Raw genomic sequence first — 20,357 nt, 5'->3', positions numbered from 1 at the left:
GTCTTTTCACAAAATCTCTGATGTTATTTCAGCACAGGATAATGGTTGCGTTGCTTACGTGTTACGAACTGGATTTAATACCTCTCAAGGAAAGCTGCTTCGTACAATATTGTTTGGAGTTAAGCGTGTAACGGCAAACAACTTGGAAACGTTTGGTTTCATCCTTTTTCTCTTGATATTTGCAATTGCTGCTGCTGCCTATGTTTGGGTAAAGGGTGAGTAACATAAAGATAGATTTTTAGTTTTCAGTACGTGGTTAAATTTGTATTGGTGTGTGCAATATACACTGAAGCGCCAAAGAAACTGGTATAGGCATGTGTATCCAAACACAGAGATACATAAACAGGTAGAATACGGCACTGCGGTCAGCGACGCCTATATAAGACGACAAGTGTCTGGCACAGTTCTTAGTTTCTTCTCGTTGTCTGGTAAGTCTCCCCAGACCTGGGGTTCTGGGTGACTTTTCCATAACTGCCCCATTTCCTAACACTATTACTGTTACTGCTGCTATAATGGTAGGTTATCAAGAGTTAAGTGAGTTTGAATGTGGTGTTATGGTTGGTGCAGGAGCGATGGGACACTCTGAGGTAGCAATGAAGTGGAGACTTTTCCATATGATCATTTCACGAGTGTACATGAATATCAGGAATCTGGCAAAACATCAAATCTTTGACATCGCTGTGGCTGGAAATAAATCCTGCAAAAACAGTGCCCACAACGACTGAAGAGTCATTCAGTGGGACAGAAGTGCAGTTGGCGTAGTCCATATCAATTCAGGCAGGCTAGGAAAAAATCTTACCTTCAAATCTCAGATGTTATTGAATTTAGCATATGATAAAATGAAGGAGTAAGTAAGGAACACACATTTTTTTTTTGTTTTCTCTAAAAAGAATTCTGCTCCAAGATACAGACCTCCAAGATGACACTGCACATACCATTTTGGAGATACGAATTTTGGAAAAAATTTAAAAATGCTTTTAGGTATTTCGTTGGTTTTGTTTTATTTGAAAGATAATTACTTCATGATTACAAAGAAATCCTCCTTTTGGACTTACCCGTCAAAATTCTTTTACTTTAGTGTTCTGAACTTTTCTTATAAATTACGGACTCCCCCCCCCCCCCCCCCGCTTTTTTTCCCCCTTCAAAAATGCCAAACCATAACATTTTAATTTTTTTCTGTTGATTAGTACCATAGAGTTCAACATTCCATGAAAAGGAGAGCTTCCACTTTTAGGTTGGACAGGTTTTATAAAAAAATTGAAATTTTTGCTGTACATAAAACCTGTTTTATTACCACATTATCACATAACAAGCTCATAAAATTCAAAACAAAGTTTTAGTTTTGAAAGATGAGTAAGTGTGTCATTTTGAATGGTTCCAAAATGTATATGAAAGGTCCAAAGACTTAAAGATTTCAGTTTACACAACTTCTGTGCACTCTATTTTGTACTGAAATTAGCCAGTCAATGAACTAAAAATGTGCTCCACTACTTCAGTATCTTCTTTTGATACAGAAACTGGAGCACTTACGATCTTCAAAACATTGTGAACCGGAAGTGAGCACTGTTGGCATTGTTGCTGTCCTTCCTGCCTCGTGATGACTGGATGTTGTGAGATGTCCTTAGGTTAGTTAGGTGTAAGTAGTTCTAAGTTCTAGGGGACTGATGACCATAGATGTTAAGTCCCATAGTGCTCAGAGCCATTTGAACCATTTTTGTTGCTGTCCTTCAGCATTCTGAATCACAGCTGTATTTGGTCTAGAAAGATTGTGTTTTGTAGCATGGTGCTTCAGCAGGCCGCCTACACTATCACAAGGCGGCTTACCGTGACCAGTAGCACTGTATACCCAGTCAGTTGGCACAAGCGACTTACTCAATTCAAACAGCTAGTAACCATTTTTAAAATGACTAGGAGCACCATGAGAAATAATTATGATCTTCTCTACCCCTGTTTGCAGTTGAAGAATTTTGCTGAGTCATGTCCTGTGTCATCACTTACAACTGCAACACTTTTGGACTTGTTTTGAAAATAGGTCACTCGTGTTAAAATTGAAACCCAGTCATTACTCCAATGATACCCTTGTACTTCTTGTGGGAAAGTTACAGACCAGTTCTCAGTAAAATCACAGTGAAGCACTAAATATATTTCTTCAGCCTGTACACACCCTTTCACTTCTGCAATGTGTTGTTCTTGCAATTTCTTCAGATGCGGTGTGTTACTGCTTTCACTGACCATTTACCAAGTTCATCAATGAAAATGTCAAAGGCAACAGTTTTCTTAATTAATTTATTTTCTTCCCATGTCTCATGTGTAATTTCTGCAGAGTTATCTGCTACATCTTCCAGACAAAGTGTCTGTGAAGACAGTTCTCCCTTTCCAGGGCAGTCACCACATTCTTGAAACAAACAAGTCATCTCGCTTTGTCACAGACTACTAATGACATCACACGCCCAACCAAGGTCATTTGCTCCAGTAAGTTCTTCGAAGTTACCACACAAAGTTCAAAATTTGTGCAGTACACACACAAACAGACATCTCTAGGTTGGTGTGGAACTACCCACGTTGGTTGTAGTGCATACAATTTTGATCTTCCAATATGTGAAGTTGTATAGTTGCTCTTATAAATTGCAAAAGTTTCTTAAATACTGTGAGTCATGTACCTCTTCACTTCCACAACTTTTTAACCTTCAGCTGTTAAAGTTATAGTGTCTTTTTTGTTGGCACTCTGGCGAGAACAGTCCCACTTATATTCCTAGAACAGTCCCACTTATATTCCAGATAAAATGACTTCACTATTTGTACTTGAGCTGCTTCTACAGGATGACCATAATAGGGATGTGGTCTTTCAAAGACTTCTTTTAAAAACTCACATTTCTTGATTTGTATACCATGTACTTCGATACTGATGCAATGTGGTTCAAAATTGTCTTCTTTGAAAATGTCTCTGGAATAATAGTTAAAACTTGCACGTTTTCACTGTAGGATGCACAATATTCAACAGCTAAATTGATATTTGTGAAAAATTCCTGGCAAGAGGTGCAAGAGTGCTGTGGTTCATTTTCTTCTGAAGATAGAATTTCTATTTTGAAGAGTGTGGTCAGTTTTGCTGTAGTGTATTCATCCATTGCTTTAGTAATTTCTCTGTGCTTTCTTGATGTATAGAGCTTATGACTCGACTTGACTGACCACAGTTTCTTAACAGAACGAACACCTACCTCTGTAGTTGACTAATTTAGGGTATTTAATTCTTCCTCTATTGATGCAAAATCTGCATCATCTGCACCATGGGAGGTTTCACCTTGTTCAGATACTATCATTGTTGTTATTCTGTCAAAACATTTAGAACACAAAAAGTCATCACTGGAAACATATTCACTTTGAAGCAGAGTCTTTAAATGAGAACACTTATTCCGAACCTGAACAAAGTCTGGTTTTTTGTTTGTCTTATGTATCACTCTTTTACAGATATGCAAATAGTCAGCACACTTCACTCTCCTGTGACTCTAGTCAGAAGACATTTCAAACAGTCCTTTTCACAAAACACACTGCAACTATGTCAACTGGCAAATTCCTCACGAAAACACAGATCTCACTGGATGGTCTCAGATTTCTTAGAAGCGTCTTCAGTAAACAAATTAGCACTAAACAACTACAATACAGAAACCTACAATGAACAACCACGACAACAAAACTGACAAGTAATTATAACAAAGTGAAAAGAAATATCTGCAACTATGAAAGTGAAAAGAAATATCTGCAACAGAGAAAGTGATGAGAAATAACTGCAACAAAGACAGTAGAAATAAACATTGTAACAAAGAAATTAGTAAGAAACAACTTCAGTGAAGACATACATTACCCTTGTGTTGTGACTCGCCGATCATTCAAAGCGCCGCCGCGCAATTACATGCGTCCTCTACGTGCGGCACTGTCTGCCAGCCATGTAGCAGCTGCGCCACCTAAGCGGCCAGCCGAGCAGCGTCCACTAGACTGGGACTCGGTGCTCATTGGAATGCTAACATGTACACATGTCTTGCTTGTCAACTTACTCTGTGACTTATATGTGTTGTGTCGTTCTGAAATATATTTGTTAAACTTGACGTTATAACAATTGGCGATGAGGTAGTGGATTTTTCCTTTTCACCGTTGACCCACAGGTTTCCATGGCTACTGTCGAGCAACTATTGCAAAATCTCCTTGAACAGCAAACGCTTCTAACAGTGGCGATTCGCGATTTCGTCGCGGCGTCAAATGCGAGGCGTTTCTCGTCATTGGCCGTACCTCCTTTTCCTCCTCACGACGAGACGGCGGAAGACTGGTCTGATTATGAAAAACGTCTTCGACAGCACTTCTTGGCATTTCATGTCACGGACGAACAACCATGTAAGTCTGTGTTCCTTTCCTGGATTTCACCTCAAATGTATCGGTTGTTGTCGCAATTGGCTCCTTTGAAGGATCCTGCATCTTTGTCCTTCGCTGAAATGTGCTCACTTCTGTCTGTCTATTTTCAAAAGCAAATGCATGTGGTAGCCTCTCGTGTTGCCTTTTATCGTTGTCGAAAACAGCCACATCAATCCTATCGCGCTTGGGCTGCTGAACTTCACAGCCTCAGTCGAAAGTGTCAATTTGTTACTGACGCTCACAAAGAATCCTATGTCGATTCCATGGTACGGGTTGCTATTATCCGGTCGGCGCCCGACAAAGAAGTTCGGCAACATGCCCTTCAGTTGGCGAATCCGACTCTAGATGAAGTTCTCTCCATTGCGCAGTCTTTTGAAATTTCTCACGCTGCGGGGGCGCAAATAGAGGCGTGGGGTGATGTCGGGGAAATACAACCTCCGTGCGCTGTTGACGACGCGTGCAGCACATCCCCGCCGGCCGACGTAGCCACAGTGCGCTCCCACGCGCAGCCTCGGCGTAGCCGTAAACAACCCGCTAAGAAACTGCAGCAAAACCCCTGGCTACTTCCTTCATGTCCGCGGTGTTTTACGAAACATTCACGCGAGGATTGTCCCCAACGTTGGGCTGTGTGTCACAATTGCAAAAAGAAAGGTCACGTGTCTTCCGTTTGCAAATCCGACCGCATACATGATGTTTATGAATATGACGCTGATTCTGATTCTGTGTTGTCTGTCAATTGCACTTCTTCCCTTTCAGGGAAGTTATTCCTCACTGTTCAAATCCTTGGTCGAGATGTTCACATGCAAGTGGATACCGGTTCTGCTGCCACTATAATTAATTCTCAGACGTATCTTCAGTTGGGTTCTCCACTCCTGTCACCTGTCACTTGGCAATTACGGACATACAATAAACAGAAGATTTCTCTCTTGGGACAGTTTAATGCTGAGGTATCTTACGAATCCGTCATTCGCACTGTTCCCATATTTGTGGTCGACCAGAGCAATGCAGAAAATCTTTTTGGTTTCAATGCCTTTCGCGTTTTTGGGTTCTCCATAGATGACTCTGTCAACATTGTCTCTGATGCTATTCCTTATGCTCAACTGGATTCCTTGTCAACGACATTTTCGTCCCTTTTTTCTCCTGGGTTAGGCCGTGCAAACGACTTTGAAGCTCATATCACGCTCAAACCCAATGCTCGGTCTAAGTTTTTTCGGGCTCGGCCCATTCCTGTGGCCCTTCGTGATCGGGTGAAACGGGAGTTGGATCGTCTCACTACTTCAGGGGTCTTGCTTCCTGTCACTTCCAGTGAGTGGTCCTCTCCTGTTGTTGTCGTTGCTAAGCCAAATAGTGATATTCGTCTCTGTGGCGATTTCAAAGCCACTGTAAATGCTCAATGCCTCATCGACACTTACCCTATGCCCCGTCCTGAAGAACTGTTCACTAAACTTGCTGGAGGCCAGTATTTTTCTAAAATTGACCTGTCAGAAGCTTATCATCAACTTCCTCTCGACGCTGCTTCCCGGCAGTTTCTGGTCCTTAACACGCCTTTTGGCCTCTATCAATACCAACGCTTGCCATTCGGGGTTGCTAGCGCTCCTGCTCTCTTTCAGCGATTCTTGGAACAATTATTGCTCCCTGTCCCTGGGTGTATCAATTACATGGACGACATTGTTGCCACTGGCTCCACCACTGAAGAATATCTTCACAATCTCCGCACACTTTTTCATGTCTTACAGACTGCCGGTCTTAAGTGTAATCTTCAGAAATCACAATTTTTTCAGGCATCTATCACATACTTGGGGTTTCAACTCTCTCAGGATGGTATTCGTCCGCTTCAGCAAACTGCCGCTGCGATCGATGCCCTTCGTCGCCCTACATCTGTTAAGGAACTGCGGGCCTTCTTGGGGAAAGTAGCATACTATCACAAGTTTTTACCGTCTGCGGCTTCGGTGGCTCAGCCGTTGCATCGCCTGTTGCATAAAAACGTGCCTTTTCACTGGTCCGCGTCATGCGATGCGGCTTTCCAGAAATTGAAGACTATGCTTAAACAGGCCCCGTGCCTGGCTACTTATCGACCTGGCCAACATCTTGTTCTTGCCACAGACGCCTCTCAATATGGGGTCGGTGCAGTCCTTGCGCACCGTTTTTCTGACGGTTCGGAACAACCCATTGCTTATGCCTCCAAAACGCTCATGGATGCCCAACAAAAGTATTCTCAAATTGAAAAAGAAGCTTTGGCCATTATTTATGCTCTTCATAAGTTTGGTGTTTTTCTCTATGGCTCAAAATTTCATCTTGTTACAGATCACAAACCACTTGTTTCCTTGTTTCATCCATCAACGTCACTTTCCGACAAGGCTGCACACCGCCTCCAGCGTTGGGCTCTTTGCTTGTCTCGTTTCAATTATGAGATTCATTTCCGGCCAACGGCTCAACATGCAAATGCTGATGCTCTGTCTCGCCTTCCCATGGGTCCTGATCAGGCATTTGATAGGGACGAACTTTTGTGTTTCCACCTGGATGTTGCCGAGCAGCGGGTTGTGGATGGGTTCCCCATCACTGGGGACAGGCTGGCGGCTGCTACGGGTTCTGACCCTACCCTCTCCCGCTGTATTCAGAAGGGTTGGCCAGATCGCCCGTCCGCTAAGACTTCTGATCCGTTGCGGAACTACTACGCTTTGCGCTACCACCTCATGGCTAGGGATGGTGTTATCCTCCTCTCCACTGACAATGCTTCGCCGCGTGTCGTGGTACCTGCGTCTTTGCGTGCTTCGGTCTTGTGCCTCCTTCACCAAGGGCACTGGGGTGTGTCTCGCACAAAATCTCTGGCACATCGTCATGTGTACTGGCCTGCCATCGACTCTGAAATAGCACACATGATCGCTGCCTGTGGCCCTTGTGCATCACAGGCCGCTGCCCCGAAGTCATCTTTGTCACCGTGGCCTTCGCCTGAGAAGCCCTGGGAGCTCATTCATGCTGACTTTGCGGGACCCTTTTTAGGTACTTATTGGCTCCTCGTAATTGACGCCTACTCTAACTTTCCTTTCATTGTCCAATGCACGTTGCCTACCACCGCGGCAACCACCAGTGCTCTCGCCTGCATTTTTCCTTTGGAAGGCCTCCCCTCTACTCTTGTTACTGATAATTGTCTGCAATTTGCCTCTTCCGAATTTGCAGATTTTTGTGCTCGTCACGGCGTTATGCATGTCACGGCCCCGCCGTTCCATCCACAATCCAACGGTGAGGCTGAAGGACTGGTCCGCACATTTAAGGCTCAGATGCGGAAACTTCTGACTTCTTCTGCTGCTGATGATGCGCTTCTCCAGTTTCTGGCGTCTTACCGTTTCACCCTGATGGGCGACCACAGCCCGGCTGAGCTCTTACATGGCCGACAGCCCAGCACGCTACTTCATCTTCTGCGGCCTCCCACCTCACAGCCGCGGGTGCCTTCCCTTGGCCGGTTCACCGCCGACGACCTCGTCTGGTTACGGGGATATGGCAGGCGGCCAAAATGGAGCCCGGGGCGCATCTTAAGACACCGTGGCAGACGCCTGTACGAAATCCAGACGGACACGGGTGTTGCAGTGCGTCATTCGGACCAGCTTCGGACTCGTGTGCTGGCAACACCTGTTCCGAATGCCGCTACACCACCTTCGGCTCTACCTGACGCTCGGGATCTTGGCATCTCTCAATACTCACAACGCAGCCCTCTCACCGTCATCGCTATGCCAGCACAAGAACGGACGCCACCAGGAGACGTGCCCATGCAGGAACTGGATGACCATCCTCTGTCAGAGCAAATCTACTCGCCTCCTCCTCCAACGGACGCCGACACATCGTTCATGTCTCCTGTCATATCAACTGGACTTGCCGCAATGGGCAAATTGGTGCAGGGGGCCCCAGCGGATTCAACCCCTACGTCTCCTGTCATCTTGACCCGTTATCATCATGGAGACTTCTGTCCGTACGGGAAGCCTCCTCCTCGAGACTTTACGGCGAGTCAAACAATGCCTATGGACGTTAGCCATCTCTAGGACACCTCCATCAAGACCAGTGCAACAATTTCAAAGGGGGGAAAAGTGTTGTGACTCGCCGTTCAGTCAAAGCGCCGCCGCGCAATTATGTGCGTCCTCTACGTGCGGCGCTGTCTGCCAGCCATGCAGCAGCTGCGCCACCTAAGTGGCCAGCCGAGCAGTGGCCACTAGACTGGGACTCAGTGCTCATTGGAATGCTAACGTGTACACATGTCTTGCTTGTCAACTTACTCTGTGACTTATATGTGTTGTGTCGTTCTGAAATATATTTGTTAAACTTGACGTTATAACACCTTGAAAGTTAATTTTTTTTTTTTTTAATTAAACCTGTCCAACTTAATAGTAGAAGGTATCCTTTACCAAGAACATAGTACTACATATTACTAATCAACAGAAAAAACATCTAACTTTTCTGGATTGGCATTTTTGAAAAAAAAAATTTCTGTAAATTATAAAAAAAAAATTCAAAAGGCAGCAGTAAAAAGAACTTTGACAGACATGCTCAAATGGAGGATACCATTGTAATCTTAAATAATCTTTCAAATAAAAAAAAAACTATCAGAATACAATATCTAGAACTGTTACAGAGATACAGCATTTTAAAACTTTTTTCAAAATTAGCATTTTCAAAATGGTGTTCACAGTGTCATCTTTGGATGCCTGTACCTCGGGGCAGGAACTTTTTGGACAAAACAAAAAAATACGTGTTTCTTACTTACTCTTGAATTTTAACATATGCTAAACATATCTGAGACTATGAAGTGATATGGATTATGCCAACCCTTCTGAAAACTGCTGCAGATTTCAATTCTGGGCCATCAACAAGTGTCAGCGTGCAACCCATCAAAGGAAACATCATCGAAGTGGGCTTTCGGAGCCGAAGGCCCACTCATTTACCCTTGATGACTGCACGACGGAAAGCTTTACTCCTTGCCTGGACCCTTCAACACTGACATTGGACTGTTGATGAATAGAAACATGTTGCCTGGTCGGGCAAGTCTCATTTCAAATTGTGTTGAGTGGATGGACGTATATGGGTATGGAGACAACCTCATGAATCCATGGACTCTGCATATCAGCAGGGGACTGTTCAACCTGGTGGAGGTTCTGTAAAAGCATAGAGCATGTGCGGTTGGAGTGATATGGGACCCTAGATACGTCTCTGACAAGTGACACGTACGTAAGCATCCTGTCTGATCACCTGCATCCATTCACATCCATTGTGCATTACGATGCACTTGGGCAATTCCAGCAGGACAGTGCGGCACCCCACACGTCCAGAATTGCTAGAGTGACTCCAGGAACACTCTTCCGAGGCCCCCCCCCCCCCCCCCCCCAGGGGATCCACAACTCTTTTGTGGATACGTGCGTAGCGAGCACGGGACCCCGAGCTGATGTGGCCTTCCTTCCTTTCCGGGCTGCATACCTTCCCTTTCCGCTTCCTTCCCCATCCCCCATCTTCGCCCCCCCCCCCCCTTCACCTCTGGCTCTTTCTTTCCCTTTCTCTGGGGTTATGGTTTGTGCCTACGTCCGGAGACGGACGCTTGTAAATATACTACATTCTTCGCCTTCCTTCCTTGCTTGTAAGTCTTCATCCTTTCTTTGTCCTTCTCTTTTCCTTACCTCTCCTCTCTACCTTCTCCGCTGCGGCGTTTGAGACCTCTCTCCTTTCCTTTCCCTTTCTCTTTCTTCCTCCCTGTGCGTGTCTGAAGGCCAACCCACGCACTTCCATGCGTAGCCGGTGACGGGGTAACGCGTAATTCCCCACCCTGGGTAGACAGGTAGGACACGTACGTACCCCCTGGTAACGGCCAGGCCCAGGGAGGGGTGATTACCTGAGCTGATACCTTCCGAAAGTGCCGATTGGTCCCTCCGTCCGTTTGTCGGGAGGTGTGACCTGAGGTGTGAACAATCACCTAAGGCGGGAGTGCCGTCAGAGAGGGCCCCCACAAGGGAGGAGCGCGCCATCGGAGACGCCGGTAATCATGGGGGATTCTTCCGCAATGGTTTCCTCACCTTCCACTATGTCTGCTCACAAACGTAAGTTCACTGAGTCTCAACCACAGTCAGTTCTTCCATCATTGCCACAGTTCCTTGTTGTTTCTCGGTCTGACGAAGGTCACGACTTCTCCACGGTCAACCCTTTCATTATTCAGAAAGGTGTCGACGCAATTGCAGGTCCTGTAAAGTCTTGTTCCAGATTACGGAATGGCACCCTGTTGTTAGAAACAGTCAGTGCCCTCCAGGCACAAAAATTGCTGCGTACCTCACTACTACACACCTTCCCTGTCCGGGTGGAACCGCACCGTACCTTAAATTCCTCGCGTGGAGTCGTTTATACACGCTCCCTCGATGGACTGTCTGACGAAGAAATTCAGCACTACCTGTCTGACCAGGGCGTAACGGCTGTTCATAGGGTTATGAAAAGGGTTGACATGAACATCATTCCAACCCGCACTGTCTTCTTGACATTTGACAAAGTTCAACTACCATCGAAAATCAAAGCCGGCTACGAGATAATTTCCGTTCGCCCTTACGTCCCAAACCCTACGCGTTGCTATCGGTGCCAGCGGTTCAATCACACCAGCCAGTCCTGTTCCAATCCGGCCAAATGTGTTACGTGTGGCAGGGATGCCCATGAGGGTGCTTGTCCACCTCCATCCCCTCGCTGCATCAACTGTATGGGTGACCACACCGCTTCCTCTCGAGATTGTCCCGTTTTTAAGGACGAAAAGCTCATCCAGGAAATTAGAGTAAAGGAAAAGGTGTCAACCTTTGCTGCTCGAAAATTATTCGCCAGTCGACAGCCCACCGTGCCTCAGAAAGGAAAATACAGCACTGTCCTTGCTTCTCCTCGGCCAACAAAGGAGGCGGCCACGCAGACTTGCGACCTCACCTTTAGTGCCACGGTCGTCAGATCGGCCAGCGCAAAGATCGCCCGTTCAACCTCACCACTTTCGCCTGCCCACTCTCTGGCTCACCCTTCGTCGAGTTCTGCTAAATCTCGAGCCCAAAAGTCAGACACCAAGACTTTGAAAAAAGAGCATACTCGTGAAGAGTTTTTACGTACGGCAACTTCCCAACCATCGGTTCCTCCTTCCTCTAAACATCATACTTCCAAGAAGGCTACAAAGAAACCCAGTTCCTCTCCTTCTCCGCCAAGGCGTGTCCCATCTACAGCACCACCTGGCGGAAGTCGCCCTCGGCCGTCTTCTGTGTCGCCGAGGCGCACTGCTGGCGGCCGATCAACCGGCCGGTCGCTGGTGGCAGGAGCTGCTCCTGACCAACCTATGGATCAGGATCTTCTGCATTCGGCTGAATGCCATTCCATGCTGTCGGTCGCAAGCTCGGAGCAGTCGTTGAGTTGACAGCGACCTTGGTCACATTCCTCCATTTCCTGTTCACCCTATGTCCATTATCCACTGGAATATCCGCGGTATTCGAGCCAATCAGGATGAATTGTCGATCCTCTTACAATCCTACTCGCCGGTCATCTTCTGTCTTCAGGAAACAAAGCTGCGTCCCCATGACCGCTTTGTTCTCCCTCATTTTCAGTCCGTCCGATATGATCTCCCCTCTGTTGCAGGCACTCTAGCACATGGAGGACTCATGATTCTTCTCCATGAAACTCTCCAATATCACCCAATCCATTTAAACACTTCCTTCCAAGCTGTCGCCGTCCGTCTTTCCCTTTCCGGATACACGTTCTCTCTTTGTACTGTATACATTCCATCGTCCACACCAATGGCACGAGCTGATCTCCTTCATCTTCTTGGTCAGCTTCCACCCCCATATTTGCTGGTTGGGGACTTCAGTGCCCACCACCCGCTTTGGGGATCTCCACATCCTTGTCCACGTGGCTCACTATTGCTAGCCGTCTTCCACCAAGCAGATCTAGTTTGCCTCAACACTGGGGTCCCTACATTTTTGTCTGCCTCCACGGCAAATTTATCTCATTTGGACCTTGCGGTCGGTACTGTTCCGCTAGCTCGCCGCTTCGAATGGTTCGCCCTTGATGATACACACTCGAGTGACCACTTTCCATGTGTCCTTAGACTGCAGCCTCAACAGCCATATATGCGCCCGCGACGCTGGAAGTTTGCTCGAGCCGATTGGACACTTATTTCGTCTCTAGTGACATTCGATGACCGTCACTTTCCCAGCGTCGATGATGAGGTCACACATATTACCGACGTTATTCTTACAGCTGCGGAACATTCAATACCACGCACCTCTGAATTGCCCCGGTGCCCCCCAGTTCCTTGGTGGAACGAGGCATGCCGTGATGCACTACGTGAGCGGCGACGTGCTCTCCGCGTTTTCCGCCACCATCCTACTTTGGCCAACTGTATCCGCTATAAGCAGCTCCGAGCGCGATGCCGCCGTGTCATCCGCGATACCAAGAAGGCAAGCTGGAAATTCTTTATTAGCTCATTTAACACCTTCACTCCCTCCTCGGAAGTTTGGAGTCGGCTTCGACGGTTCTCAGGCGCGCCTAGTTTCTCCCCGGTCTCTAGGCTCACTGTCGCGCATGACACATTAGTGGACCCCGTCGCAATTTCTAACTCGTTGGGTCAGCACTTTGCTGACATTTTGAGCTCTTCAAATTACCCGCCAGCGTTTCTCCCGAAGAAACGTGCAGCGGAAGTGCGACCTCTTGCTTTCTCCTCTCAAAATCGCGAAAGCTACAATACTGTTTTCTCCTTGCGGGAACTCCAACATGCACTCTCTTCTTCTCGCTCCTCCGCCCCAGGACCAGATGGTATCCCCGTCCAAATGTTGCTGCATTTATCAACCCATAGTCTGCATTACCTCCTTCGCCTTTATAATCGAATTTGGACCGTCAGTACTTTTCCCAGACGATGGCGGGAAGCTATCGTTGTTCCTGTTCCGAAACCTGGAAAGGACAAACATCTCCCCTCTAGCTATCGCCCCATTTCTCTCACGAGTAGTGTCTGTAAGGTTATGGAGCGTATGGTGAATTACCGTTTAGCGTGGTGGCTGGAATCCCGCAGTCTTTTAACACCTGCCCAATGCGGATTCCGAAAGCATCATTCTGCAGTTGACCATCTTGTTGCTCTCTCCACTTATATCATGAACAATTTTCTCCGGAAACGCCAAACGGTAGCAATATTTTTTGATCTGGAGAGAGCATACGATACCTGTTGGAGGACAGGCATCCTCCGCACACTGTTCTCTTGGGGCTTTCGAGGCCGGCTGCCCCTTTTTCTTCGCGAATTTATGGCAGAGCGCACATTTAGGGTGCGGGTGAACACTACTCTCTACCGCACTTTCTCCCAAGAAAACGGGGTACCCCAGGGCTCCGTGCTGAGTGTTGTACTGTTTGCCATCGCTATAAATCCAATTATGGATTGTCTCCTTCCCGATGTCTCGGGCTCCCTCTTTGTGGATGATTTTGCGATCTACTACAGCTCTCAACGGACCAGCCTTCTTGAACGACGTCTTCAAGGATGTCTCGATTGCCTCCACTCTTGGAGCATTGAAACAGGCTTCCGTTTCTCTCCCAGTAAGACCGTTTGTGTTAATTTTTGGCGACGTAAGGAGTTTCTTCCGCCCTTCTTACATCTAGGACCTGTCAACCTTCCGTTTTCAGACGTCGCTAAATTCTTGGGTCTTATGTTTGACAGAAAACTGTGCTGGTCCTCCCATGTTTCCTATCTTTCGGCTCGCTGTCTGCGATCGCTTAACACCCTCCGTGTCCTGAATGGTACCTCCTGGGGAGCGGACCGAGTGGTCCTTCTCCGCCTCTATCGCGCCTTCGTGCGCTCGAAATTGGATTATGGAAGCATAGTCTACTCCTCTGCTCGGCCGTCTATTCTTCGGCGTCTCGACTCTATCCACCACCGTGGATTACGTTTAGTGTCTGGAGCTTTTTACACCAGCCTTGTAGAAAGCCTTTATGCTGAGACTGCTGAACCTCCGTTGTCCAATCGGCGAGCGGTCCTTCTAAGTCGTTATGCTAGCCATCTGTCTTCCATGCCTGCTAATCCAGCCCATGCCCTTTTTTTCGACGCCTCATTTGATGTAGGGTATGCAGGCCGCTCCTCCTCCCTACTAACCCCGGGAGTCCGCTTCCGTCAACTGCTCCATTCTCTTTCCTTCCGCTTTCCTAAAACCACCTTGACAACTTGGGGTACAGCACCGCCTTGGCTCCGTCCCCGGATCTGCCTGCTCCGTGACCTTTGTCGATTTCCCAAGGATGGTACCCCTACACTTGTTTATCGTCGGGCATTTGCTGCTCTATGTGCACAAATGACAGACGCCACATTTATTTACACCGACGGCTCGAAAACATCGTTATGTGTAGGGAGTGCCTATATTGTTGGCGACACCCCAAATCAATTTCGGCTTCCCGACCAGTGTTCGGTGTATACTGCGGAGCTTTACGCTGTTCTCCAGGCTGTCCACTACATCCGCCGCCATCGGCAGATACAGTACGTTACCTGCTCAGATTCTCTCAGCTCTCTCCTCAGTCTCTAAGCTCTTTACCCTGTGCACCCTTTGGTCCACCGGATTCAGGACTGTCTGCGCTTGCTCCACCTGGGGGGCGTCTCGGTGGCGTTCCTCTGGCTCCCGGGACACGCTGGTATCTGTGGGAATGAGGCGGCCAAGGCTGCAGTCTCTCTTCCTCGGCCAGCTATTCAGTCGCTTCCCTTCACCGATCTACGGAGCGGTTTATGTCGCAAAGTTGCTCATTTATGGCATGCGCATTGGCCAACACTTCCCCATAATAAATTGCGGGAAGTGAAAGCCCTTCCTTGCGCTTGGACCTCTTCCTCCCGAACGCGTCGTCGGGAGGAGGTGATTTTAGCTAGACTCCGGATAGGGCACTGTCTTTTTAGCCATCGACATCTTTTAAGCGGCGATCCTCCCCCACTCTGTCCCCACTGCTCTTAGCTGTGGACGGTAAGACACCTTTTAATTGAATGCCCCTATTTTAATCCGTTACGCTCCCGTCTACAGCTATCGCCTGATCTATCGTCGATTTTAGCAGATGACACGCGCTCAGCCGACCGCGTTCTCCAGTTTATTAGTGACAGTGAAATGACGTCAGTCATTTGAAGCCTTTTTTGGGGACAACCAACCCCTTTCTGTAGTGGATTTTTAAGCATTCCTTCTGCTTTTAGTTTCTCCAATTTTATGACTTTGTTCCCATTGCTGCTGGTTTTCAATTTCGGTTTTTTACTGTTTCCTAAGTCACGGGCTGGGCACTAATGACCATAGAAGTTTTGCACCCCAAAACCAAAACAAACTCTTCCGAGCTTAAGCACTTCCAATGGCCACCACTCTCTCCAGACACAAACATGATTGAGCATATCTGGGATGCCTTGCAATATGCTATTCAGAAGAGATCTCCACCCTCTCATACTCTGGATAGCCCTGCAGGATTCATGGTGTCAGTTCCCTCCAGCACTACTTCGGACATTAGTTGAGTCCATGCCATGTCATGTTGTGGCACTTCTGCGCACTCGTGGGGGCCCTACATGATATTATGCAGGTGAACCAGTTTCTTTGGCTCTTCAGTGAATAAATAAAAACTAGATAGGAATAAATACTTTCTGCTCGATTTTCGAACACTTAGTTCTTAAAAGCTTTCGCTTCCTAAATTGTTCCAGCTGTAGTGTTTATTGTTCAATTAGTCCATAATACAATATGATGGTTATTGTGTTAAAAAGTGTCCAAATTACAAGTAATAATCATGGTAACTCCATGAAGACAAATGCGTCTAGTTTTGATAAGTTAGCTTGTTGCCCTAGCTGTTGTTGTTTGTCCACAAGAATCAGTTCTAAAAGTCACAAGTTTTTCAAAGCACTTTTTTTGTGTTGTGGCGTAACAAGCTAGTCACGCCACACTGAGGAGGAAGCCGAAAGGCACGCGTAAACACACGCCGACTGGCGTCAAGTCTGGAACAGGATACGTATTGAATACTATAAAGAAAATACGTAGCTTTGGAATATACTTAACTTTTAATTCTTCCTTTGGTACATCTCTCTTGACTATACAAATGAGACTCGTAAGATACATGCACTGATACAATTGGCGCCTTGCTAAGTCGTAGCCATTAACTTAGCTGAAGGCTATTCTAACTGTCTCTCGGCAAATGAGAGCAAAGGCTTCGTCAGTATAGTCGCTAGCAACGTCGCCGTACAACTGGGGCGAGTGCTAGTAAGTCTCTCGAGACCTGCCTTGTGGTGGCGCTCGGTCTGCGATCCTGACAGTGGCGACACGCGGGTCCGACATGTACTAATGGACCGCGACCGATTTAAGCTACCACCTAGCAAGTGTGGTGTCTGGCGGTGACACCACATTTTGTGGCACTGCCATTGAGCTAAATCGAGCATGTTAAGAAATTGTATCACTTTGTATTGGCATGTGTCCACTTCAACAGATACTTCAAACTTTATTTGGTCCTGTAAGCACCATTTGGTGCAAATGAGGTTTAAAACTGTCCCATGTAATTATCACTGGTGAAGAGTGATGCATAATTTCCAGAATGAATCTTCCACTCTGCAACAGTGTATGTGCTGTTTTCAAAACCTGCTGACAGATTAAAACTGCCAGACTGGAACTCAAACCCACTTATAATACAATTTACGGTGCTCAGCAAACATATGAATAACATCTAGTTTCGTAAACACAAGTTACACGTGACTTAGTGGGGTCTTGCCTAGGTTTATTTACTATACAGGATGTTTATCGGAAACAGCACAAGCTAACTTGAGTCCGTATTGCGAAGCAAAGTCCAGTCCATGTTGTATCAGAGTTCCAACCATGACAGATAGTGTCCATGATATTAGTATCTAAGCCAAATGTGTATCATACTGAACACACACTCCACAGATTGCATCACAACTTATTCAGACCAGCCCTTGACCAATTCATATGCTAGATTCTGGCATGGTCCCATAGGAGGGAGCTCCTGATGACTAGGGCCACTCTGGATAGTGGTGCCACAGCAGCTGACAGTAATTTTGTGCCAGCTATTCAATTTACATAGTGACATTAGGGAGAACCACAGGTGGCATGTGGTCCGAATAAGCTTCCACTGGGAACAGCGGTAAGTCTGTGTCCATGGGCATAGATGTGGAAGGCTGATGCAAGACGAGGCTTGGTGGAAGTTGCACTAGTCGCCAGGGGCAGAAGAGCTAATGATGGCTGCTGACCAGGATAGCAGTGGCAGAGTTAATTGTGGCAGCACCTCCGATGTTCATGGACAGAGAGAACCGTAAATGTCAAGGGCACTTGACAGGCAGAGATCATCTCAGAGATCCAGGTTGTGGGGCATTGGGACTCGCATACCCACACCCGTGTGACCACCTGTCAAGGAAAGGCTTCAGCAGTGACATGTTCTGGCGGTGGTCACGGCATGTTCAAGGCCTTGCAGTAATGGGCAGCCATGAAACCACTCCACAGGGTTGCAGCCTTCAATCAGGGAGACTCTAAAAGTTGCTAGAAAACAACAGAGGGCATTAACGTGAAGGAGCATGTGGTCAAAGATTTGTAGGATTGCATCCCATGAAGTCTGCAATTGCTACAAATGACCTCTTGCACAAATGTCCCTTTTATCCACACCTGTGGCATGTTGTGCTCCAGTGGAGGCACACACTACGTATGTGGTGAAAGAGACACTGTTTACATCTGGGTAACTGCACTGTCACTGATATGACTCATTGCTGTAGGGGTGGTGATTTACAAGTTCATCTGGGCCATGGAACAGATGGGGGCCTGTCAGAAGTGGCATCGTGTCTAGTGTGGTCGGTGCCATAGAGCTGACCATCTTTCTTCCACCATAACAAACTCTGGGTTGTGTGGGCAATTTCACAGGCTTGAACTGTTCACATTACTTCCATCAGAGGCAGACCTGGTTTCCTTCATTTGTGGTTCCACATTTCTGAGTCAGGGGTAAAGTAAATTGTAACATCCCTGATAAGAAAGTCTGCATAATTCCATGTATAAAAACATTTAAAATTGAAATTCCTGCTTAATATGACTAAGTGTCAGCAGTAAGTGTCCCACAATTATCTTGGTCATTGAATGATACAAAAGCTATAAACAAGGGTGTCACAGAAAACTTTCCTGCAGCATTTGATGATGCTTGCAATGCCTGTAATATAGCTCTTGTTAGCTCCTGATAAACAAAATTTTCAAAGTCCATTTTGCACGCACACAGTTCCCGGTGTGTTGCCAAGTTTCTGGAGATGAGATGCACAGAGTTAGCAGAGACGTTTGGCCTTGTTTGTTTGCAATGGGAGGTATATACAGAATAACTTGGAAACAACACAAGCTAACTTATGTCTGTATTACAGACCGAAGTCCAGTCCATGCCTTTGACACAGTCCACAATATTAGTACATAAGGCAAACTGGTAGCATACTTGCCACACTCTCCATAGATCATATTACTGCTCACTAAGACCAGCTCTGGGCCAGCTTAGCTGCGAGATTCTGGCAGTGTCCTGTCACAGGACATCCCTGAGGAGTGGCTCCATCTGGGTATTGGTACCACAGTGGTCAACAGTAATGTCATGCCAGCTATTTGGTTTCCATACTGACGGCAGGTGATGCCACTAAAATAACCTTGCTCCTTGTCACTGTTTGCATCAATTTGGTACTTTGACTTTTATAAGGACAGACTTGTGGATATTTAATACTAATACCATGGGACATGTATTCTGAGAGGGGTTTTACTTTTGACAACTAAAAGTAGTTTAAATGAGCTAGGTATATTGAATTCGCTTGATTGTTAAACCCAGTCAGACTTTCATGAAATTATGGAGGCTATTTCTTGACCATTGAGTGAATTCTTCTTTGCAAGTTCATTTCCCAAGTATTTGGGCTGATACTTGTACTTCATATTGTGTATATTTTATGAGATACCAGTTGTTGACTTTGTCAAAGGTTAAAGAACTACTGTGACCTTCAGCTTCCATTAGATGATTGGCACTGTTGCCACATATGAATATTGTGTTGACATGCAATTGACTATTTTTCCTTAGTTGTGGCCATTGTGTGTTGTTGTACTAGGAGCGAACGTTAAAGAGATCCATTTGTGGGAAGTCTTGCTTTTATGGAGGCTGTTTTTGATCTTACCTTACAAGCTTTTAGGATGTGTAGAGGGTGCTGGGTAGACTGTTTAAAACAGGAATCAATCTAGAGGTGCACTATTTTTGTGCTACAGCAACAAAAATTTAGGTTTCACTATCCTTTGTCTGCTGGGTGAAATAGCAATAGTGATTAAGTTCGACCAGAGAAATTACTACATTTACAGTCGAATAAGGTAGCAACTACCGGTATTTGTGATGCTAGCTACTGTATTGTGTAATAGGAGATTGACGTGAGGATCACCAGCAGAAGAGATACAGAGAGTGTCAATACTGTGCATGATATTTGCACTTGACCACTATGCTCTTCCATGATAATTACTTTAAGGAATCTTGTGCAGTATGATTAAATTAAGAATTCATTTACTGGGATAAAACCCCACCAATTCCAGACAACAGTTAAGGTAGGGCCTATATGTGGAACGGCTTGTGGTAGAATTTATTTTAGGCAAATGAAAGTTGGAAGGTAGGAGACGAGATACTGGCAGAAGTAAAGCTGTGAGTACCGGGCGTGAGTCGTGCTTCAGTAGCTCAGATGGTAGAGCACTTTCCCGCGAAAGGCAAAGGTCCCGAGTTCGAGTCTCGGTCAGGCACACAGTTTTAATCTGCCAGGAAGTTTCGAAGTTAAAAGTTTTGCAAAATAGATACAATGAGGGGAAGAAAGTGTTTGTTGTGTTATGAAACTATATTTTGTGTGAGTATTTTAAAATTTTTCTCATAAACAGCAGCATCTGAAAGAATGTACTTTCATTTTCTTTGCCTATCAAAACAAAATACAGGAAAACAAGGAGCACTTCATG

General features: G+C 46.2%; 1 protein-coding gene across 1 annotated transcript in view; it reads left to right on the top strand.

Moving 5' to 3' along the window:
* LOC126263195 (endoplasmic reticulum transmembrane helix translocase) overlaps positions 1 to 20,357 on the top strand; it is a 190,358-nt gene that overhangs the window by 33,517 nt on the left and 136,484 nt on the right. The window contains exon 7 of the mRNA XM_049960258.1: positions 33 to 215. Within this exon, the coding sequence (XP_049816215.1) occupies positions 33 to 215 (183 nt within the window). The remainder of the gene's footprint in view (positions 1 to 32; positions 216 to 20,357) is intronic.

Source organism: Schistocerca nitens, chromosome 6, assembly GCF_023898315.1.
Source record: "Schistocerca nitens isolate TAMUIC-IGC-003100 chromosome 6, iqSchNite1.1, whole genome shotgun sequence".
Classification (NCBI taxonomy): domain Eukaryota; kingdom Metazoa; phylum Arthropoda; class Insecta; order Orthoptera; family Acrididae; genus Schistocerca; species Schistocerca nitens.
The sequence above is the reverse complement of the archived record's forward strand: the minus strand, read 5'-3'. Positions and strand labels throughout refer to the sequence as shown.